The sequence below is a fragment of the Podarcis filfolensis genome (assembly GCF_964270895.1).
Source record: "Podarcis filfolensis genome assembly, chromosome: 5".
NCBI classification, from domain to species: Eukaryota; Metazoa; Chordata; class Lepidosauria; order Squamata; family Lacertidae; genus Podarcis; species Podarcis filfolensis.
Window position 1 is genome coordinate 40,954,970 of NC_139608.1, and position 23,212 is coordinate 40,978,181.

The window sequence follows — 23,212 nt, forward strand, 5'->3', positions numbered from 1 at the left end:
TTTTGATTTGACTCCCATTATATCTGAGTTATACATTGGAGAATTACTGGTAGTCATAGCTGACAGTGCCGAACTAGCTGTCTTATGAACGTGCTGTGCTCCTAAACCCTAAGTATACTGACTTGGAAGCCAGTTGGGGCGGCTGATTTTCTTCCAGGTGAACAGGTTTTGAGTTATTGTGTTCCTTTCTTATCTTTTCTCTTCTCCCCCATCCCCATTTCCCCCCTTTTTCTTAAGTAAACTCTTTGAAGTGTTAGGGGATTTGGCAGTATTGTTGAGGGTACTTACATGTTATTAAATAGGTGTTCAAAATAGTCACGTTGCATTGCACTGTGTGTTTATAACATGCCCGACCTCTCTCTCTGATTTTTTTTCTAAGAGACTTTCAGTACATGGCGGTATGCGGAGATGTTTTCTCGCCACACGTAAACAAGCTCTTGAAATGCAGGCTGTGATCTGGGGTGTAAGATCCACTGAGTGCAGTGGGACTTACTTCTGAGTAAGCGTGCCTAGGATTGCACAGTCCAGTTGGTTTCAATAGCACCATGACCTTGATTTTGTAGCCATTGTCCAATCAGGACTTTGAGAAGAGCCAGCACACAAATTGGCACTGAATTTTGTCACCCAAGAGCTACAGGCAGGTCTGTGTTCCTAAGTCAGGTGTAGGTAGCTCCATCTGTAGATTTATGGTCAGTTGTTTTTAGTATGGGTGAAAGCTATACCATTGAGCTTTCTCACCAGAGTGAACTCAGGTTTTCATGACAGCGCAGGAGAGGAGACTGCTTTAGAACTATGTAGGACGAGGAGCATGGATGACAAAGCTAGTTCTGCCTTGAATTTGGTAAATCCTTCCCCTGCTTATCATCAGTAGCTTCCTGTGGTTGTACGTGCTGATGTCACCTGTTTGTGGTGTGGCTTTTAAAATCCAGATGATTGCAGATGGGAAGGGAAGATATAATTTGTATCTAGGAACATGTGCTGCCTCTAGGCAAGCTCCAAGAGCCTCCAAGAGCCAGTTATCAACAGAAGTAAAAATATATGCTGCTCTGTAATGCTTAGTTTCATTCATTGATGTGATTCTGGGCCACGGGGCCGGTGACCCACCTTTTTTGGCTGAGTTGGCGTTTCTCGTGGAGTCTTGCCTATGTGGAAGCGGTTATCTTTTTCTGAATGCTCTGTCATGGGCACAAAGTACAGTTCATCATTTCACTCTCGGTCTGCTTCAGGATTGTTTGCAGTGGTAGTTTGTACCTGTGATGGAACACTCAGCTTCACCACTGACACATCGGTGCCCATGCAGATAGAAACTAAGTGGCAGGCTTTGTACCCAAAAGTTGAAGAGAATAGATTCTCAGTGCATTTCAGGAACAGGGCCAAAGTACAGTGGTACCTCGGGTTAAGTACTTAATTCGTTCCAGAGGTCCGTACTTAACCTGAAACTGTTCTTAACCTGAAGCACCACTTTAGCTAATGGGGCCTCCTGCTGCTGCCACGCTGCCGGAGCACAATTTCTGTTCTCATCCTGAAGCAAAGTTCTTAACCTGAAGCACGATTTCTGGCTTAGCGGAGTCTGTAACCTGAAGCGTATGTAACCTGAAGCGTATGTAACCCGAGGTACAACTGTATATGTATGGCATGAACTAGCCAAACAAGCTGCTGCAGACTCAGAGTGACACTCAGAGAGACCAAATTTAAAGGCTTAAGGCATTCATTGGGATACAGTCCCTCATCAGTGCTGGAAGGATGCAGTGAAGCTGCCACATGAGGTAGGCTTTGAAGATGCATGATTTGGCTTTCTTAAATATACTGCCCAGGGTGGCTGGTACCTTTTGAATGTTCTCTGTAAATGAATAAGGATGACAGGGACTTACTTGCACCATCTTTCCTGCTTGCATCAAATCTGCAGCTGAGGATCTCCCTTGGCATCCTCCAGTTTCTAGCAGCATTGCTGTACAGTTGAGTCATCAGCCCCTCTGAGAAAATTAGGTCCAGTTGTATGGAGCGGAATATCGGTGGAATGGGGAACATAGGCTTCATTGTACTTGTGAAACCCTTGATTTTCTGGTTTTGGCACTTAAGTGATGCAAGATCTTAGGTCTGACTTAGCAATACATTTGGTATTAATTTTGTGACACAGAGCATGATGGGAGATTATCCTAGCACTAGTAGCTGCTGAGGAGCACTCCCTCCTAAAAGTTCCAAGTCTATTATTACGATATATGTATTGAGGGGCAAATTGAGCCATTATTTCCCCGGGTGGGAAAATGCCCTTATCCCGCATGAGACTCTGTCACTGCTTAGGACTCCCTGCTGTGGAAGAGGCATCTCCCTTTGCTGTTTCTCAGGCCTGTGTCTCTGTGGCCTTCCTATCTAGGTCAGTGGGGTGGGCTCAGCCATATGGTGAGTGTATCATTGTTCCTTCCTGGCAATGCGGTATAAACTGGGTTTAAAAAAAGATGACTGAAAAAATAAAAGCAAGAGTCAGTTGTAAGAGCCAGGATGGATGGGGAAATGTAGCCCTAAAAATAAGCATTTCTAAACATGAGACTGCTGGAGGTAGGAATGTGTAGCAGGGCATAAGGGCTCTCTGTTGGTGTTGCCAGACATTCTCTGTGTTGTGCTGCACTTCCTCAAATATCAGGATCTGATCAGGAATGAAGACAAGGTATTTGGCATCAAGGTACCATAATCCAGCCCACTGGCCTTGCTGAAAGGTTGCTGATTGGTTGAGATAGGTAACTTGTAGGACTATAACTCCCACCAGTCCCAGTTTATGAAGGCAATGGTCAGGGAGGATGGGAGCAACATCTGGATGGCACCTGAAATCTATACGGAGGTGCCTTATACAGACTTTGGCCATTGGGGTCATGGTTAGAGCACAGGTGGCTAAAACATCATGCTGAAATTAGCTGGACTTATTCAGTCCATTTGACTCATGCTATGTTGGTTACCCACGCGGGTGGCGCTGTGGGTAAAACCTCAGCGCCTAGGACTTGCCGATCGCATGGTCGGTGGTTCGAATCCCCGCGGCGGGGTGAGCTCCCGTCGTTCGGTCCCAGCGCCTGCCAACCTAGCAGTTCGAAAGCACCCCCGAGTGCAAGTAGATAAATAGGGACGCTTACTAGCGGGAAGGTAAACGGCGTTTCCGTGTGCTGCGCTGGCTCGCCAGATGCAGCTTGTCACGCTGGCTACGTGACCCGGAAGTGTCTGCGGACAGCGCTGGCTCCCGGCCTCTAGAGTGAGATGAGCGCACAACCCTAGAGTCTGTCAAGACTGGCCCGTACGGGCAGGGGTACCTTTACCTTTTTATGTTGGTTAATGTGGCAAGCAATTCTTTCCTATCTATCAGTCCTGGAGTGTTGACCCAGGAGTGTTGTTGCTGTTTTTGCCAATGAAGGAACAGCAGATGCCCCCAGATATGGCCCACCCAGAAGGAGAGAAATCTATGGGCTGCTGTGACACATTTGTGAAGCTGTTTCCTCTCTGGTCCAGCTTGGAAGCCACAGTTGTGAGAGTGTCCAAGTCAGAGGTCTCCTTGACAACCTCTTGTTGTTGCTGCTTGGATCACTTTCAGCTTGTTTTGTTCTCGGATGTTGACAGGATACTTGGAGAACTGCAGGCGTCCGCTGTTGCTCCAGATTCAGGCCCTTGTCTTTCAGTGACAGATGGGGTTGGTTTACAAAGGCGGTTAGCTGAGGTAAAGAGAGATCCTATGTCCTGTACAAGAGGTGATCAAAACCTTCCTTTTAAAAAAAATAACATCACTTTAATAACCTCTCCAACTGCTGCCTATTCTGTAATCTCCCCTTTTGGGGAGAAACCATCAAGCAGGTGACAGCAATACAGTTTCAGGTACTTCTTGATGATCCCTCAACTCAAGGGGTGTGTTTTTTCAGTGGGAACTCACCAAAACTCAGTTCTGGCGCCTCTCAGGTGGGCACCATTGCCATTATAGGAGAATAAGGGAGCTGTTCTTGGTGAGTTCTGGCATGTCTTTTTCTAGAAAAAATATCCCTGAATCCAGCATTGTATTTCCAACCATGGCTATCCAGATGACTTGTGCTAGAATCCCCCCAATTTGTGGTTCCAAATGCAGTTTGAACAGCCTCACGTTCAGCCCAGGTTGTAGCTGGCTCTTTCATATAGCTTTTGTTTAACTTGGCTGCTCAGGCCATGGGCTTGGCTTTCCCGTACTGGCGATATATACTGCACTGGCTTCCTTTCTGTGCATGCTGCAGCATGTGGCTAGGATTCCTCCTCCTCCAGAAGCAGTTAAAGAACAAGAGAGATATCTACACCATGTTGGACACTGAGGGGACTGGAAGCAGGAGAGTCTTGCCACATGGAGGCCTGCTAGGAGAGTAGAGGCTTCTAGCTGACTTAACAGGCCTCCCTGTACTGCTGTGTTAGATGGATTTCTACTGTAGATCCATTTCCCTTTATCATCTCTGTTCAGTTGCAGATCTCCCAGAGGTAAAGGGGAGCGGTGCTGGCAAGCCAGCAAGGCGTGTGACTCATCCGTGACCCCAGGCCTGTGGGTGGGTGAAAACGCTTTCCCTTGGATCGTTGCCTCCTGCTGCAGCGTGTGCAGGGCTGTTACACTTGGCACGGATATGGCTGGCCAAGGGGAGGAGGCTCAAAGCACGGAATCTGGGAACAGTTTGCTGTTTGGGACAGAAGGCAGGGCTGTCTAATGATGCAGCCCGGATGGAGCTGGAAGGTTGTTTCCTCCCTCCAGGCATAAGTTTAGAGCAAGGCTTGGCAGGCAGATGTTCCTGAGAAGACAACACTCCGCTGTCATCCCAGTCGTGGAATAAGCAAGCCCTTTTGAGTCAGCCCACCAGAAGTGGAGGAGATCTTTCCACAGTGCATTAAAATAATCTTGCAAGAGGGGAAAAAATCCCAGGTTTCTGCCTGCTTATTCTCCCCGCCCTCACTGCCAGAACTTGGGATGGTTTGTGGCAACACTGGAAGTGTTGCATTTGTGGTGGACCCTCTTTCTCTTCATTATTTTGCAGACCTTTCACATGAGAGTGTGGTAGCGAATGCAGAGTGTTGTTGTTGCTGTTTGCTGCCCTTTTAACACTTTCCTTCCCCATGGCGTATAGTAACTGAAGGAATGTCCTGGCATTATCTCAACAGTCCTCCTCCTCCTCCATTTAGGACATTCTTTACTCATTAACACCCACATGCCTTGTCCAGCTGACTGAACTTTTTTTAATCAGTAGCATTACCAGGGCTCTTTCCTCAGCGTTCATCCTGCTGCATCAGCTGCTGTGAAAATGTCAGACCAGAAGCTGCGTCTTCTTTACCTGGGTGTATTATGGATGAGGGTGTACCTGAGTCTAGTGGCACTTGGAAGACAGTAGCTATTGCTATTATGGATCAGAACCCCTTGAGTGCAGGGGAATCAGCGTAACTTATGCTTCATGGCAGGCTTGGAACTGCTCCCAAATCCAGTTATTATCATTAATTTGTTTGTTTCATTTATGAATTGCTTTCCACAAGGCATGCCAAAGTATCCCCATTGTCTCAAGCCCCAATTGTTTTCCCCACCTTTCTTGACAGTCACAACAAATTCTGAGGAAGGGGATATGATTCCTGTCAGTTTACAGTAGTGGAGGAGACCTTTCCTCCTTGGAAAGGGAAGCTGCTTATGCCGAGAGCCAGCTTTTGGTCCATTTAGCTAAGTATTGTCTGCACTGAGAGACAGTAGTTGTCCATGGTTCCAGGCAGGAATTTTTCCTAGCTCAACTTGAAGATGTCAGGAACTGAATTTGGGACTTTTGCGTGCTAAATATGTTCTCTACCACTGAGCTGCATTTTTATTTATATAAATATAAATAACTCTATCTTTCTCTGCCTATATCCCATATCTCAATTTCAATCTGTATCTATATGGTGGTTCCTTTCCCCTTTCTTTTTCTACCATCTCAAATTCCAGATCTTGTATCCTATCCTGTTTTAAAGTCTGTCAGATGCTTTGGTGAATGTTTGTCCAAATCTGCCAGGGACTCCTGTTCTGTCCTGGATTGCACCTTGTGATGTTGGGCTGTATTTGTGACAGGTTGTGTTAATTTGTGCTCTGCATTTTAACACTGTTTAAACATTGGTTTCTCTACATTGTAGCATGTTATTGCAAAAAAAAACCAAAAAACCAAAACAACTTTTGGCCTGTGCAATTTTCTAGGCAAGACAGACACAAGGTGTGGCTTGTGCTTAATCATCCCTCAGTGCAAAGTAGGCTGAGATTTCTTGGCATGTAGCAGATTCCTGCATTAAGACAAATGGGCAAAGAATGTCTTTTGTTCCTGCCTATAGTGAATAATTAAGGTTTAGCATGCTACTTCATGGAAGTGTTTTGTGTTTGTGGTGGTGATTTCTAGATGCTCATGAACAAGGATTAGTGAAACTGAATGGAACCCTGTTGGGTATTTTAAATTGTTTCAAAGAACTTCAGGACATTAATTTGAGAGATTTCAGCTGTGTACACATTGCCATCTTAAAACACAGATAGATCCTTCTTTTTCTTAATTCACATCAAAGCTGACTTGGGCTAAACTTATAAAAACTCAGTATTTCATAAGAAATGTCAGGCTAGAAACAGGACAGGTGTGTAATGCACCTAATGTTGTATGTTCCAAACCACTGGAAGCAGAGTAAACTGAAGTGTGTACACAGCTTCACAGGCATGATACTTGAGAACTTGGTCTACTCTATACAGTTTCTTTCTTGACAACTGGAAAACACAGACTTCATGGAGGGATGTGGGAGCTATAAGAACATGCAGCTTGCATAAATTTGTTAGTTTGCTCCTTTTCCTTCTACAGAGCAGCAGCAGCATTTTATTGTCTTTGAGCTCAGATCAGTGCTATTGAAGGATAAGCATTGCTATTTTGCAGCATTCATTTTTACTGAAATGGTAGAGGTACAGTATAACATTTAACTTGTGCTGCTTCCTTAACTTGCTTTAATAGACAGCATTTTGCATCAGAATCTGAAACTTCATCACCCCGTTTTGCAAGTGAGCACTTTTCCTTTTTCCTGTGGTTTTGAGACACAGGAGACATGCAGGAAAATGGTCCCAGTCGCTATTGATGCTCTAGGATAGATACCTGTAGCAAGTCTACAGGTTGGTGGGGTGGGAAGTGTTGATCTGATGTGCTCCACAGAGGTCCAGGGAAGAACTCAGTGTACATATACTGCAGCCTGGGAGTATCATTTGAAGTGTAACCTATGGCATGTTTCTGGGTTTGCCTGGGGCTTAAACACTGGGAATTGCCAAGGCAGCATTTCTGAGAAATGCCAGCTTCACATTGTTGCCATGAGTGAAGCTGCTAGTGCCTGATAATAAAACAACGAATGCCATCAGCAAAACACATTTGTTCCCTCTAGCTCTTTCGCTCATCCATCCTGTATTATGGGTTTATGCACACACTTCTATAAAAACAACCCCAATTGTTCCTCCCCAAATCTAAGCACCTAGTGCCCTGGTTATTGCTCTGAGGTGCATGTTTATCACAGGGGGTATTTGGGTTTTTTGTGGGGGGTGTAGCATACGGTACTCTTCATTGCCTGAGAAAAGGCAAGTGTGTCATTTAATGTGTAACCATGTTTTCTGTGTCTGTTGATTTCTGATGTTGGTAGCAATGGGGAGTAGAATCATGGAAATATAGTGTAGGAAGGGACCCCAAAGTTATCTAGTCTAACCTGCTCCAGTGCAGGAATCAAAGCTATGCCAGTATATCAGCGTTCACAGTATATGGGGCTCAGGCAATCTGTATTCCTGTCATAAAGGGCTTACCCCTGCCCCCATTAAGTGCCCTGGGATAGAGCTGATTTTCTCTTTTCTAAAGGTACTGAGCATAGGGTTTCCACCTGACCTGAAAGGGCATCTGGCCCTCCTGTGCTTTTAGCAGCAGTTTGATGTGCAGAAACAGCAGACAAGCTTTTTCATAGTGTTGGGATCAGCCTTACCATCTGCTAACATCTGGTGATCGAGTTGCTGTTGCAGGTGCAGGAGCAGGAACCCGTAAAAAAGTTGGTCACCCTACTAGGGTCAGGAGGAACCCCCCCTTTTTTGAAGTGGCAATATAGGGGTTTGCTTCCTGGGTTTTGTATAGATTGTGCCTGTCACCATTTGCCCATAGCTTGCTGGTCGTTGGCAGCCCAGAGCCCAGTTTCTGTGCGTCAGGGAAATGCTAAGTTTCCGTTCCATCTTGCCGTCCCTTCCTGACAGGAATTCCTCCTTCTCCTGACCCTGCACTCTTGGTTCCTTTCACACAGCCTGATTCTGGAGATTGGGAGAATAGTCCAGAATGGCTACCCCCCTCACTGCCCACCACTTCCATTGCCTTCTCACAACAAACTTTCTGGTGGTCTGGTCATTTGGAAAATGCCAGCACAAACAGTGCATCTTTCGGAGGAGGAGCCTGTTCAGTGGTGGGACTGAGGTCGCTTGCCTGATTCTCTCTTTCCTATCACAGTATCTGATCTGTTTGCACACCATCTATGAACGAGGGTCACTCATCTTTCTTCTTTTTATGATATTTGTCCCAGCTGATACTTTGGACTTAGCTGTGTGCAATCCTCCCTTCCCTTTAAAAAAAGAGAGAAATAAAAATAAAGTCCTGATAGTGCTGTCTGGATCTAACACACAGTCTAGAGACTATGAATGTTTTCAGAGTGGCTTTCTAGCACCAGTGTTGTGCTTCTTTCTCCCCTCACATTGCTAAAAAAAGAAAGTGCGTGTTTTGTTTGTTTCGTTTACAAGTACAAAATTGTTTGGGGCTGGGGAGAAACACCTCCCCAGCAATGAAGTCCAAATAGATACTTGATCTTGACCTATTTGTATGCTTACTTAAATGTTTATATATGGTAAATGAACTCCTAATTATATGTATATCATAGAATTGTAGAGCTGGAAGGGACCCAGCAGTCCCTTACAGGGATCAAACCTGCGGCCTTGGTGTTATCAACACCATGCTCTAACCAACTGAGCTAATTGTTGGTTATTACTTTCTTAGTGTTGTGTTGCTGTGATATTATATGTCATATTTTGTACTTATGTCGTATTTTGTACTGCAGCTAGACTTTGTTTTTTGTGTGTGATCTGCTTTGAGCACATATTTACTTGTGGGAAATGTGAAATATAAATACATTGACAAGGACAAATGGCCCTTCCTGTAATGCAGTTGATGGAGAACAGCCCTCTGAGCTGGATGGCATTTTACCAAGGAAGTTAACTGCTCCCTGTGAATTATCGAGGCAGTTTGGGCTGTAGGAGAATCTTTGCAGGAGGCATTGCAGGATCCCAGGGCTTGGTGGAAGCTGGGTCAGATTCAGTATCAAGAACCTGTACCAGATAATCATAGGGATGTAGTCAGCCCCTGTATACCAGGTCAGGCTCATTGTCTTATCTAGTCCAGTATTATCTGCTCTGACAGGCAGGGCCTCTTCAAGCTCACAGGCAGAGGCAGAGGCCCTTTCCCACCATCAGGCACTGTATCACAAAATAAATAATTCTGGAGGTGCCAGGATGAAACCTTCTACATACAAAACAAGTGGTCTTCCATTGACCTATGGTTCCCCACCCCCACTGCTTCCCAGTCCCTAGCTATACAACTGGCAGCTACGTGTAATTATAAGATATGGAAGTTGCCACCCAATCCATCCAAGGTCAAAAGTGAAGCTGCAACAGGATGGAGGAACAGCTAAACTCATCAAGAACTAAACTTTGAAGGCAAAGCATGGGAAAAATGGATGGGGAGGGGCTGAAGTTCAACATACAAGAAACGTTGAAAAGGATAATAGATCACAGAATCATAGAAGAGACCACAAGGTTCACCTAGTCCAACCCCCTGCAATGCAATGCAGGAACCTTTTGCTCAACCCACGACCCTGTGATGAAGAGTCTCATACCCTACTAGCTGACGTAAGCAGAAAAGAAGGGTAGGACAGAATCAGGTCAAAAAAACAGGAGTCAGAATGGACTGCCGTTCAGACAAAGTCTAACTTCTTACTGTGAAGTGTTTGTAGAGAATGAGGGTCACTACCAAGCACTGGCCACAGATATTTGTAGGAAAGGATAGCAGTCTAGTGGTGGCTCCATTCAGTCCTGTTGAATGGAGCTGGCTGAGAAGATAGAGCATATGGAGCTCCCTTGCGCTGAACTTGAGGTACAGGGTGGCCACACGGGTTTTGGGTGCAAATGATTGCAATACTACACAAATGTGATCTTGTATCTGAGGAATGGGAAGCATGTGTCCCTCCAGATGTTGTTAGACTCCCAACACCCAGAAGCCCTGGTCACTGTGGTCAGGGACATTGGGAGGTGTAGCCCAACAAAATATGGAGGGTCATACATTCCCCATTCCCATTGTATCCAGACTGATGCAAACCTCCATGCTACTTCTGGAGTTGCTTAGTGCTTCTGAATCTCTGCTCCTATGTAAAATTCCCCTTGCAGTCTGTGACATGACATAACTGTTTCCCAGGCCTTGACTCTGTATCCTTTCGTTGCAGATCCCAATGATGGAGGCAGGCTCTGTGGTACGGGCTGTCTTTGACTTCTGCCCCAGTGTCTCCGAAGAGTTGCCGCTGTTTGTGGGGGATGTCATAGAAGTGTTAGCAGTCATAGACGAATTCTGGCTCCTTGGGAAGAAGGAAGGAGTCACAGGTGGGAGTCAAAAGGCCTGCGCTAGGCTCATAGGAATGGTTGGATTAGAAGCAAGCCAGCATGAAGCAAAACTCAGGGTGTGTAGGGATTAAAGCTATGTAAATGCCCCCCTTCTATTTGGGAGCTTTGAATATACCAGCCAAGTACCAGAAACAGGCCTCCAATATCTCCTTGGTGGCCCCAGCAGTCTCTCCAGAAGATGAGAGATAAACAACACAGTTAAGGAGTTGAGGGTCAATTTTGCAGTTACTAACGCACTAGAACAAGAGCTCCCTGTGTGATATGCATTTGCAGTGCCATGAAGGAAATGGGCTCGATTATGAACTTGGTGAACTACACACAAATGGAAGATACTATATGAGCAGCTACCACATGAAGTGGTCAGATGTGACCTCCGTATGTGGCCATAAGGTCTTCAAAACCTTCAGCTGGAACCTATCATCTATGTCCAAAAGCTTGCTTTGCTCCCTTTTCTCAGTTTCCTTCAACAAGCCAGCCAGTCTAATAAAAGATGCGTGTCTCAACATACTCAGGGTTCTCATATTGTGGGATTAGCATGACAACAGGGCCCTGAACAATATAGCAGATGGCAAAGCACTGAAACCAGCAAGCCAGTTGGTGTCCTGGTTGCAGTGCTGGGTCTTCCCTTGAGAGCCACCTTTTGATCTGTGCCTTGAAAAGGCTCATTTGGTGTCTCTGCCAGTGGAAGTGCACATCTCCCCTGGCTGTGCCAGTTTTTGTCATTAGCAAATGGCCACTTGGGGAGAAGTCTCTTGCCTTCAGCCCAGGGGAAAGAAGATGCAGTGCCAGTCCCTGCTCTCTCGCCCTCTTTTAATGGATCATTTCCACTTCTCTAAGCTTGTCCACGTTAGTGTGGCATGAACAAAGTGGCTGCTGTCTTGTCAAGTCGGCAGGATGCAGGTCACCGAAGCTTGAGAATTTCACTTCTCCTTTTGTAAATCCTTAGACTGAGCCTGAAGCAAGCTGTATAGCCGTCCAGCAACTGCCAGTGTAAATGAGACGTACCAAAGAGAGAGAATGCTTCATGGCCAGGAGAGGGTGCCATTCTCAAGCTTTCCTTTCCTTCTCCCTCAGGACTTTCGTCCTGCGTGCACCACAGGGCAAAGCTTAAAGCCGGATCTGTAGTAGTAGTCCTGTCTTGCCTCCTTCCTTTGAAAAAAACATGGAAGTTTTGCAAGGCCTTCTTAGCTGGAGGTAACATGTCAGCATAGAGGGATTTTCATCACCTCAACTCAAAATCCTTTCAAGTTCCAACTACATGCTGTGGAGTAATCTGTTCAATGCATTAAAATGAAATGGATCATTTCAACTTCGTTCTCAATGCTGAAGTTTAAACTGGAGTAAAATAAGGCTTATTCATTGGAGAGAAGAGGATCCTGCAGGTCTGGGATCCTACAGCTGTCTAGGTGCTAGGATGTGGCCTTTGTATTGAATGGATTCTGACATCTGGATCGGCCTCCTGGCTTACCAAGACAGGCTCCCAACTAATAATAATAATAATAATAATACCAGTCCATCACCATCAAGAAGTCCCAGAGTGGGTTACAGCTTAAAATTCAGTATTAAAAACAGTTAAAACAAATTACAGTCACAGGAATAGGGTGGATTCATTAAAAGAAAACACATCATGATGGATGGGTCTTTTATAAAAGATACATTTTCCAAGAAAGAACAAAACATATTAAACAAGGCCATTCAGAAAGGTTAGTTCAAATTACATCTTACAGTTTTCTTTGGAACTCTTCATTTGGCTAGATGGAATGGGGAAATGGTTCTTCACCCCTTTTGAAGATTCCTGCAGAACTTGAAAGCTTACATGCTATTTTGTGATGTTTTGGTTGGCCTAACGAAGGGTGGTTCAGTGAGAATTACAGATCCCTGGGCTGGATCTAGACATGTCAAAGAAGCAATTCAGTTAAACACATTGTAAACTCATACTGGAAATCCAGTTGGGAAAGACTAGACTCCACAGTGCCATCTGGTGCCACGGTGTTATATTGCATATACAATGCATATAAAACTTTCTTTACCAATCTTGCTGAGTCCCTGGAAAGAGATGCTTGCATGTCCTAGAGAACAGTGGGATGTATTGGTGCAGAGGCACTTGTGTAATCTGTGTCCACGGGAACATTTCCCTGCTATTGACAGTGTGTGCTCTCTCTTTCTCTCTCTCTTATTCTAGGACAGTTTCCCAGCAGCTTTGTGGAACCCATGGAAGTTCCTGCTTTGAAACAAGGAGAAAAGCTGTTTGTTTGCACCAGCAATTTTACTTCCCAGGAGCCTGGCAGCCTCAGCTTACAGAGAGGTACTGGTGGAATCCATCGGGTAGTCAAAGAGGGGCCTGTTCAGCCTGGTCCTTCTCTCCAAGAGCCCCTTTCCTAGTGTCTTCTTCCCCAGAACTCCAGCTACAATGATCCAAGGACTTTTACTGCTGGCAACTTCATGCTCTGCTGCATTTGCCATGTCTGGGGTTGAGCTCTGAGCACCTAGGATAGCAAGAAAGTGCCCAGAATAGTAGCCATGGCCCACCTTTCCTATCCCTGCGATGCCCATTGTTGGCAAGTGAGCCCTTGTGGCTTTGAGGTTACTCATATCTCCTTACCCTGAGGGGTTCTAAGCAAGGGGGTGCTGTAGGTGACACCTTAGAAATCCCCTGACTTCATATCCTTTATCCCTGCAGGAGACCTAGTGATTCTGGATGGTTCTGCGTCTTCTCCTTGGCCCCAAGGCCGAAGCTGTTTGGGAGCCAGAGGCTTCTTCCCCTCATCATGCGTGCGAGAACTCTGCCTCTCAGCCTTCGGCCCTCGATCGCCTTATGGCACCACCCTGGAGATGCCACCCTATGCCCTGGGCCAGGCCCGAGCGCTGATGAGCCTCTCAGCCCAGCTGGAGGAGGAGCTAGACTTCCGGGAAGGGGATATGATTACCATTGTGGGGATCCCCGAGCCTGGATGGTTTGAAGGAGAGCTCGGGGGTCGCCAAGGTATCTTCCCTGAGGGGTTCGTAGAGCTTTTGGGTCCGCTAAAAGCCAAGGTTGGTCCAGAGGAGCCCGGGACCTCAGAAATCCACAGCGTTAATGGGGTGAAAGGAACATACCCTCAGCCTGAGGAAAAGGCATGGAGTGATGGTGAGGAGTTTCTGGGGCCTTATGGGATCGCTCTCTATCAGTTCCAAGCCCTGGAGTCAGCAGAGCTGGACTTTGAGGTGGGAGACAGGATTCGGATTCTGGAAGTCCTGGAAGATGGTTGGCTGGAGGGGGAGCTTCGAGGGAGACGTGGGATCTTCCCTCACAGGTTTGTGAGGTTGGAGGAGAGCAGTCCTCCAGCTAGGGAGAAATGGGAATCTGGGTGTCTGCCAAAGGACATGGACTCTGAGGTGGTCAGCACCCCCAAAGCAGGTCCTCCTGCCATGTGGGAGGAGCCTGGACAGAGCCCGGCCTGCACTGAGGAGAAGCCTGGCCACCTTGCTGTACGTCATGAAGACCATTTGGACTCTGAGCTCAAAGAGAATGAAATGCTCAGCCGCCCAAATGAAGGCTGCCTGGAATCTTTTCCCTCAGATAGGTCAAGCTCTCCCTCAGTGGACCCTAACCAAGCCGTAAATGGAGTTTCCTTCATACCTCAGCCTGCTCTTCAGCCAAAGGGCCAACTCTGTGGTCAGGTGAGTAACGCAGAGTCCAACCAGAGCTCAAGGACCTCATGGAGCCACTCAGAGGCCTGCAAGCCCTTGGAGTGGGACAGAGAGGCTCACAGTCCTTCCCACAAGAACATGCGCTGCGAGGACTTGGCTGCTTACGTGGACATCCAGCGGCGGAAGCCCAAATCCCGCTCTTCCAGCTTCAGTGGGACCCATGAGGGCCTGGACACTTGGCCTGTCTGTCGTGGTGCTCGGGCCGAGCGCCCCCAAGGGGTGCTCCATGGGGAGAGCTGTGGAGACCTCGATTCCAAACTGACAGAGCAGCTGGCTCAGTTTGAGCAGAGCCTGGCAGGCCCCATTAGCCATGGCAGCTGCGGGACCCCCCAGCACGATAGCACCTCCCGGCACTTTTCCATCCTGGATTTCAGCTCTGAGAAGGACATCGTACGCGGTTCAGTGCAGCACACTCCACCGAGGAGGAAGGTGCTGCGGCCACCGCCTCCCCGGCCTAGCACCCCAGTCTCTGCCTCACTTCATTCGCCTGCAGGCCACAGCCCCAAAACTACACCTCCCTCTCAGGCTCTGCCAACCTCTATGAGGCCGTCCAGGCCAGCGCCGCTTCCACCTCCCAGCAGCCAGAGGAGGAGCCCAGCTCCTGCCAAGCTGCAGCCAGGGAGCAAAGAGAGACAAGGCAGCAGCGACGAGCCTAGAGGTGCATCTCCGTGCCACTTCCTGCTGAACCGTATCCAGGAACTGGAGCGAGAACTGGATGTTTACAGCAAGACCCGTGCGGAGCTCAGCACAATGCTGGAGCAGCCACAGGGTGGGCTTGGGCGAGCGGAGACTTTGGAAAACCTGGAGTTTTGCGACTGCAAAATGTCCAGCCTGCACTTGGAACTGCAAGAGCTGAAAGGTAAGTACAGATCAGTTCTTTATTTATCAGTTCTGACATGTAGAATGCTATGCAATTCGCTACCAGTAATCCAGTGTGTGAGGACATTACCGCTTGGGCTTTGGGGAAGATGCACTTAAAAGAAACCCTTTCTCAAATTCTTTGAGTGAATAAAGGATTGGGCAAATTTGCTTGCGTGTGGATAGTGTCATCGTATAGTTTAGCTGCTAGGTGGCACTAGACTTACTGGTACCTGGGTGGAGTCAGGAGCTTTCATTTTGCTGTTTTTTTCTTGTTGGAGAGAGAGGATAGATTTCTTGCGCAGCTTCCTGGCTGGTGTTTCCTCTAAGCCTCCCACAACTGCATGATTATTGTCCCCCAGGTTTTTCCCCTTTGTTCTTTGTGGTCTCTGGGCAGACCTGTACTTGGGTTCTGCACCTGCACAGACATTGTTTTGGAACTTTCTGCCACTGGACTAGCATTTTGACAGGCAGTTTGCTCCTAAATATATATATATATATAAATTATATATACAAAATATAAAAAATATTATATATATATATGTGTGTGTATGTGTGTGTGTGTGTGTGTGTATATATGTATATATATATATATATACAATATAAAATAAAATAAAATATATTTCTTGACTGTTTTTATTTTATATTGTTCCCTCTGTCTTTCCGGTTTTTTATGATTATTATTACATTTATACCTCACTTTTTCTCCAAGAAGCTCAAAGTGGCATACGTAGTCCTCCCCCTCCATTTTATTCTTGCAACAGTTCTATAAGGTAGGTTAGGCTGAGAGATTGTGACTGGCCCAGTGTCACCCAGTAAGCTTCATGGTCAAGTAGGGACTAGAACCCTGGTCTCCCAGTTCCTAGTCTGGCACTCTAACCACTACAACACACTCATTCTCCAAAATACCAGTTTTGTCATTTGCTTCCCTCCATTACTTGGCCACCCACCTCAGGGCACCTCTGCCGCCTTTTCTCAGGGCCTGTAGTCCTGCAGGTATCTCCTTTCCACAGGCGTTACTCCACTTGAATGAGTAAACAGCCTCGCTGACAGACACAGCCTGTGTCAGCTGTTCTGAGGTGAAAGGCAAAACATGCCAGCACCATTGGCGGTTTACAAAACAGGGCCACCAAAATCAAGGATGCTTCTCTAGGAAGAAGCAGGATGCTGAAGTGGAGTCCTGTGCATTTTCTTGTCCTCACTCTGGTCCTGCTGACGGCATTGCTTTTATTCTCTTTTTGTGGGGAGGGGTCAGGGAGAACTGGAAAAACAGGATTGAGTTATATGTGAAAAAATGTGCTGAGGATATCATAGTTGTCTTGGTAAAATATGGGCAGGGATCCAAGGGGAGTGGCTGGTAATTGTGTTTTGTGACCCTTGAAATCCCTCCCCAGATATCTCCCTCCCTCCCTCCTTTTCTCTAATTAGCAAAAACTGCCAACATGGTTTCAGGTTTTTCTCTGCATTCTTTTGGAATGAAAACTATTGGTTGCTGAGGCTACCAGGTTCCTGCACAAGCTGTTGAAGTCTGCTGGACTAGGTTTTTTGTCCCTTGAGCTTAATATTTCTCATGCAAATTCCTAGATGCTTGCAGTATATTTCTCAAGTTACCGGGACTGAATCTGTGAAATAGTGACTTGACCAGGGGCAAATACTTTTGACCTGAAATGTGAACCCTATTAGAGCCTGGGGCTCTAAAATCATTGGTTTCTCAAGGCTCTCACGGATCAAACAATACAGTCTTGTGATATACGTGTGGAATCAGAACAGCTTTAAATGTGTGCGTTTTTGTGCATTCTTGAGCGACCCATGGTGGCTGTATATATATTGATTTTATTTATATACAAGTTGGCTGTATATTTATTGATTTTATTTATTTAAGGTATTCAGGCACCATTTAATCCTTAGCATTTCTAAGTGGTGTCCATAAAAATAAACCATACAGAAAACAAAGCAGTAAAACACAGAACACTACCTTTAAAAACCAAGGGTGGCTTTGTTTCTCCCACGAGCAGATCAGAGGGAGCCCAGGTGGGTCCAGCCTATAGTTCCCCAGTGCGTGCATATCCCCCTTTTCCTTTGCCCCAGGGAAGCACTCCTGGGGTGTGGCCACTTAAGCCACAGGCTTTCTGTTTCCCTGTGTTAAGGAGCCCTGAGAGGGAGGGAGGGAGAGAGAGGTCACTGGCTGCTGCCTTCAGCATTGGAAAGCAGAGAAGCCGGTTTGGGCAGGGAACTTGTCCAATCCACAGCTCTCATCTGTGGGACTCTGGTTATTCATTACTTGCCAGCAGGTGGGTGAGGCTGTCTGGACTTGCTGCCTATTGGGTACGAAGGTTATGCTGCTTCTCTGTCGCTGGTGTTTAGTCAGCAGAGTCCCAGGCTGAGGTGGGGGGAGAGGTGGGGGTGTGTGGATGTCACCAAGAAACTGAACCCTGGGGAAGGGGGGGGGGCACGCCAAGAGGAACATGTGCACCTACCCCGAGGCAAGGAGCCTCTGGTTCCCCAGCTGGGAGTATGAGGACTACAATTCCACCGCCAGGAAAGGAGATGGTGCCAGAGGAACTGGCCAGAACAGTGATTGTGACTGGGACAACAAGCGCAGGAGCAGAGAACTGTATGGCACCACCAGGCCAGTGGGCAGAGCCTGTGGTCACTTCAGGAAGGGGGAGATCTGGTACAGAGACCGCGAAATGGCCAGAGTCTGCAGGGACTGTGGGGAGGAAGGTGGACAATATACTGACCGGAGGAGGAGAACCAGGAACAAGCTGTACGAAGATCACGAGGCAGTAGGCAATGGTCACCTGGAGGAAGCTGGCTACTACACAGACAGTGAGAAAGCCACCAGGGCAGCCTGCAGGAAGCCCTATAGCTGGTATCAAGATGGCTTTTACGTGGATGCTGGCATCAAAGCCTTGAGGAATGTGGATGCTTGGGGTGCAAACCACTGGAGAGAAAGTGGCAGCGACGATGACTATGGGAAGGGAGATGGTTGGTGCACAGCTGATCAACGCTTGGATGCGGACTTTAAGAAGGCAGGTGACAGGTACATGGAGCACAGCAGAACACATCGGAAATGTCGTGAGGAGGAGGAGGAGGAGAGGCAGTATGTGCTGCATGGAGACCTCCTTCACGATGCCCAGAATTCTGGGAGGACATTTGAGAACAGCACTGTGGATTGTAGAAACATCTCTGCCGGTCCAAAAGACCAAGTGTCCTGGCCATTAGGATGCGAGCGCAGCAGTGAGGGGTTGGCGCCTGCCTTTGAAATGACCAAGCCACATAATGTGGTGGACGAGGACTCTGGCACAGCAGAAACTGTGGCTGGCCAGTCTGGAGCACCGGGACTGCAGGTGTGGAGAGGTGGATGTCCAAGGACACGCACAGGACGGTCAGACTGGAGCCTGGACTGGGAGGGTGAAGCCTGGCAGCGGAACAGCTTGTACCGGCGCACGGCTCCCAGCGCCTTGAGGCACCACGTCAAAGAAAAGCAAGGTAGGTTGGACAGGGAAAGGTGTGGTGGTGATAAGGCTACATGTGCTTGGCTTTCCACACGTTTTCCGGTCAGCCAGCCCCATGTGAACAGCAGGGCTTTGGATCACAGCCAGCTGCCTTGTATGGTATCAGGCCATTGGTCCATCTAGTGCAGTATTGTCCACACTGACCAGCAGTGGCTCTCCAGGGTTGCAGGGAGGGATCTTGCCCATCCCTACCTGGAGATGTCGAGGATTGAACCTGAGATCTTCTGCAGGTGTTCTGTCATTGAGCTACAGCCCTTCCCTACAGCAGCACTTGAAAAGAAAACACCTGTTATGTCAATCATCTGGGATATTATGAAGGTTAATTGTTGTTTTCTCAGTGTGTGCTAATTGACAGCCTTCTCCTTAGGCTCTCCTTTGTGGCTGTGCCTTGTTTTTCCCCTCTTGGGCTGGGCATTTGCCAGTCAAGTCCCTTATACCAGGAATGTTTGTGCCGTTTTGTTAGGTTTGCAATGCGCTGTTGCCCTGCCAGGGGCTCCCTGCCATGCTCCCTGCCCAGGTGTGAGCCTGGCTTCCTAGATGCTCAGGTTTCAAGCACAGGGTTAGATCCTAGGCAGCTCTTTGAAACCAGCCTTTGCATCTCCGTTATGCTGTTATGTGGTGCAAGAGTTACTGCAAAGCTTGTAAGCTACTCCTACTAGGGCAAGTGCAAACATGGCCATACAGCACTGAGAAACCAAGGGACGGATTGTGCACTTTCCTGGAATTTTGTGGAGTGACACTCGTGCGCAATTCAAGGAAAGTGCAGAATATGTCCGAGTGGGACACTCTTGCTGCAAGAGGTCTTGCTTTAGTGCCCCTTGGTTTCTCAGTGCTGTGGTGGCCATGTTTGCACTTGCCCTAGTAGGAGTGGCTTACAGGCTTTGCAGTATTTGGACTAGCCATTTCTGGAACATAGAAAGCTGCCTTCTGCTGAATCAGACCATTGGTCCATCCAGCTCAGTATTCTCTACTGACCAGCTGCAGCTCTGTAAGATTTCAGGCATGGGTCTCCCCCAGCCTTAGCTGGAGATGTTGTGGATGGAGCCTGGGACTTTCTCCATGCACAAGAGATACTCTACCCCTGAACTACAGCCCTTCCTCATTTTGGTGTGGTTAGTTTGTATTCCTTATGAAAGGTGGCTGAATTGCAGTGGGACACGTTTTTCTGTTGGGTTCTACTCCACATCTCAAGCTAGCAGCATCTTACAGCTTCTGTGGAAGTTGCCTCGGGTCAAGCAAGGTTATTGTTTTTTCCTGTGTTCAAAAGCAGCAGGAACCACCCAGTTGTGTTCTTCAGCAATTATGCTGAAATGTGGGGTGTATATGAAGTGTTGCAAATGAATGTTGTTGCTATTATAGCACCATCAGTGTGCATAGTGCTTAACTTTAGCAAAAGGAAGCAGCGGCGTAGCGTGGGTTGTCAGCACCCGGGGCAAGGCAAGTAATTTGCGCCCCCTAACCCGGGGCAAGGCAAGTAATTTGCACCCCCTAACCCCTAACCTGCCGCCGCTGCCAGCTTCTTCTTGCTGCTGCCTGGGCTGGTCTGGTGTGGTTCTCTCCCGCGCTCAGCGCTGCGCTGGGCGGCCGCTGCACTGTCCCTCCCCCAGATAGTCCCTCGCTCTCTCTCCGCACTGCAGGCCTGGCACCCACCCCCTCCACAGTGGGCAGCGACCCAGCGGCTTGGATCAGATTCGCACAGCCAGCACTGCAGTGAGAGAGAGTGAGTGAGCCAGGTAGGGGCAGAGAGCTGCGAGTGCGAGCGCCCCCCCAGATGTTGCGCCCGGTGCGGCTGGCCCCCCCTGCACCCCCCACGCTACGCCACTGAAAGGAAGGCTCTTTCCCTCTGGGTTTGCACATCCGTCGCCCTCCCCAGCAGACTCCTTTTGGCCTTTAGAGTAGCAAGACAAAACTTGGCACAGTGGAAAACTGGTGGGGCAGGCTTGTTGACTGCTGCTGCTGCTGCTGCTGCTAGTGGGAGCCTCTGCTGCTTAGTGTTCCTGCAGCCTTGTCATCAGCTGGACCCTGGGCTAGAAAAGGGAAAGCAGAATTAGTTGTCATCAGGCAATTGATAATCTGTACTAATAAACAAGAAATCTGAGCTAAGATATCCCAAATTCAGCTGAAATCCCAGATTTAAAAAACTGAATTTTGCATGCAACTGTGTACATATTAAGCAACTTTGCTTATTGGGGCTCATTTATAATGCCTCTGCTAGTCACTGGGGAGTGCTAAATAGCTACGGATAAAAAGTTTATTTTTACTTGGACCTTCAACCTTGCCTATGCAGGACTTTAGATGTCTGTGGCCTCTACCAGTGGGTGGGATATGTTTGTTAGTACTATTTTGTAAAAAGCTTTGAGACAACCTAACTTTAAAGGGTGATGGAAGTAATCTGGGTGTTAAATTTGGTGGCCAAACCAAATTCTGTACTTTGCAGAATAAGCACAGACCTTGCTATCCTGGAGAATCTCTAGGGAGTAAAGCTGGTGGCTGTAGCAGGGAAGAGGGGGCTGCAGATGGAGTCCGGTGGCTGGTGCTGAGCTCAGAAGATAAGGAACCCACAGTAAACAGCGTGGAGATTCTGTGTATGGTTGGTGGATCCAATAATATGTGGGATTTGTTTGATATGCTGCAGACGCTGTAGAGTAGACCTGTCATACGCACCTTTGGTCCGGGCAGGCCTGGGTACCACTTAACCACATGAACTTTGGCTCCTGACATTCTTCAAGGGTGAACAAAAGGTCAGAAAACAGACACACTTACAAGAGAGTCTGCAATACACTAATTAGAGCAGTGCAAATAAGGATGCCGGAAAACTTAAGTCCCTAAGCCAAGCTTAAGGAACTTTTGGCCCTCCAGATGTTGCTGAACTACAACTCCCATCAGGTCTAACCAGCATGGCCAATGACCAGAGATGATGAGAAGTGCAGTTCAGCGACATCTAGAGGGTCAAAGATTTCCCACACTTGTCAAATATCTCTTTTCCCCCCTATCCATTCAACCCGCCCACTGAACAAATATGTAGAAAACAAGACTGCTGAATGTCTGATGTCCAGGCTTGATTAATGCTGTATGTAAACACGTGGGTTGGATACACTTTGGGGAGCCAGTGTGGTGTAGTGGTTAAGAGCGGTGGACTTGTAATCTGGGGAACCAGGTTCGCGTCCCCGCTCCTCCACATGCAGCTGCTGGGTGACCTTAGGCTAGTCACACTTCTCTGAAGTCTCTCAGCTCCACTCACCTCACAGAGTGTTTGTTGTGGGGGAGGAAGGGAAAGGAGAATGGTAGGCGCTTTGAGACTCCTTAGGGTAGTGATAAAGCGGGATATCAAATCCAAACTCTTCTTCCTGGTATGTATTTAGCTTCCAAATGTTATGTGTGCTCACTAAGAGAAACACAGTGGATAAGTGACATAAGTGGCTATTTACATGGCGAGTCTGTCTGTCTTGCTGATTAAGTTACATTTGTATAATGCACCTTTCCCTGCTGATCTGAGCAATTGAGGAGAGCTGGTCATGTTACAAAGGCCTAATCAGGCTGCAGGGATCATAGTTTAGGTACCATAGATGATGGTGCTTGGTTGTGAGAACCCCAAGAGTACACTCAAATGCACATCATTTGGACAGTGTGAAGCCTACTCAACACATTTTGTTCAATCTTGTACAATCTTCTCTCCAGGATTAAGCTCAGTTGCTGCAAGAGCTGGGTGGGCATTTTGCTAATTAGCTGGAACTTATGACCTCACAAGCCCACCTTCCCGTAATTCCCTTCCTGGAGCAGCTTTTCAGCTTTTAAAAAATGGGGAGGGTGGTGAGATTTAGGAGGGAAATGTAGTTTTTATTGCATAAATATACAAAAGATGCTTTAGCAAAAATAAAGGCAAATAAGCCTCACTGGAAACATAGGAGGAAGAGGTGCAAGTAAGCAGGTCTCAGGGTGTCATTTCTTCTGCATTTTGAAACAAACAAATTCTGACTTGCACTTCCATAGGCAGATAATACAATTCTTCTGTTTTATTGCATTTCTCAAAATTCCATGATGCAGTCCTCTGATTTTGGATAAAATACATAGTGAAGCATGCATTTTAAAGTGGCATGTGTACTAAAATACCTATTTTGTGAGGAAAATGCATCCAGAAATAATGCACATTTATGTGTGTAAAAATAATAATCATCATCACAGATTGACATGGAAATGGGACAGACTTGTGAATAAATATGTGCTACAGACACAGACAAGAAATAGATGCATCCCTCACTTGGTACCATGCCAATGACTGAATCAGTGTTTGAGTTGCTGATATGTCTGCCTATCAATTGCTTTATGAATGCAGGAGGGATGCCAGCCTGGCTCAGTGGGAGAAAAATCCATGCTAAGTCTGTTTTTTGTTTGTTTTTTAAAAGTTACATTTGTGCATGCCTTTAAAAAAGTCAGGAGGAAAGGGCTT

The 23,212-nt window shown here is 47.2% G+C and overlaps 1 protein-coding gene across 2 annotated transcripts in view; it reads left to right on the forward strand.

Moving 5' to 3' along the window:
• The window catches only part of DNMBP (dynamin binding protein), a 50,063-nt gene that overhangs the window by 5,435 nt on the left and 21,416 nt on the right, over positions 1–23,212 (forward strand). Inside the window, exons 2-4 of one of the 2 annotated variants that reach the window (XM_083615197.1) lie at positions 10,525–10,678; positions 12,882–13,004; positions 13,380–15,248. In XM_083615197.1, coding sequence (XP_083471323.1) covers positions 10,531–10,678; positions 12,882–13,004; positions 13,380–15,248 — 2,140 coding nt within the window. In that variant the 5' untranslated portion in view covers positions 10,525–10,530. Of the gene's footprint in view, positions 1–10,524; positions 10,679–12,881; positions 13,005–13,379; positions 15,249–17,555; positions 18,740–23,212 lie in introns of those variants that run through there. The other variant, XM_083615198.1, reaches the window with a different exon arrangement.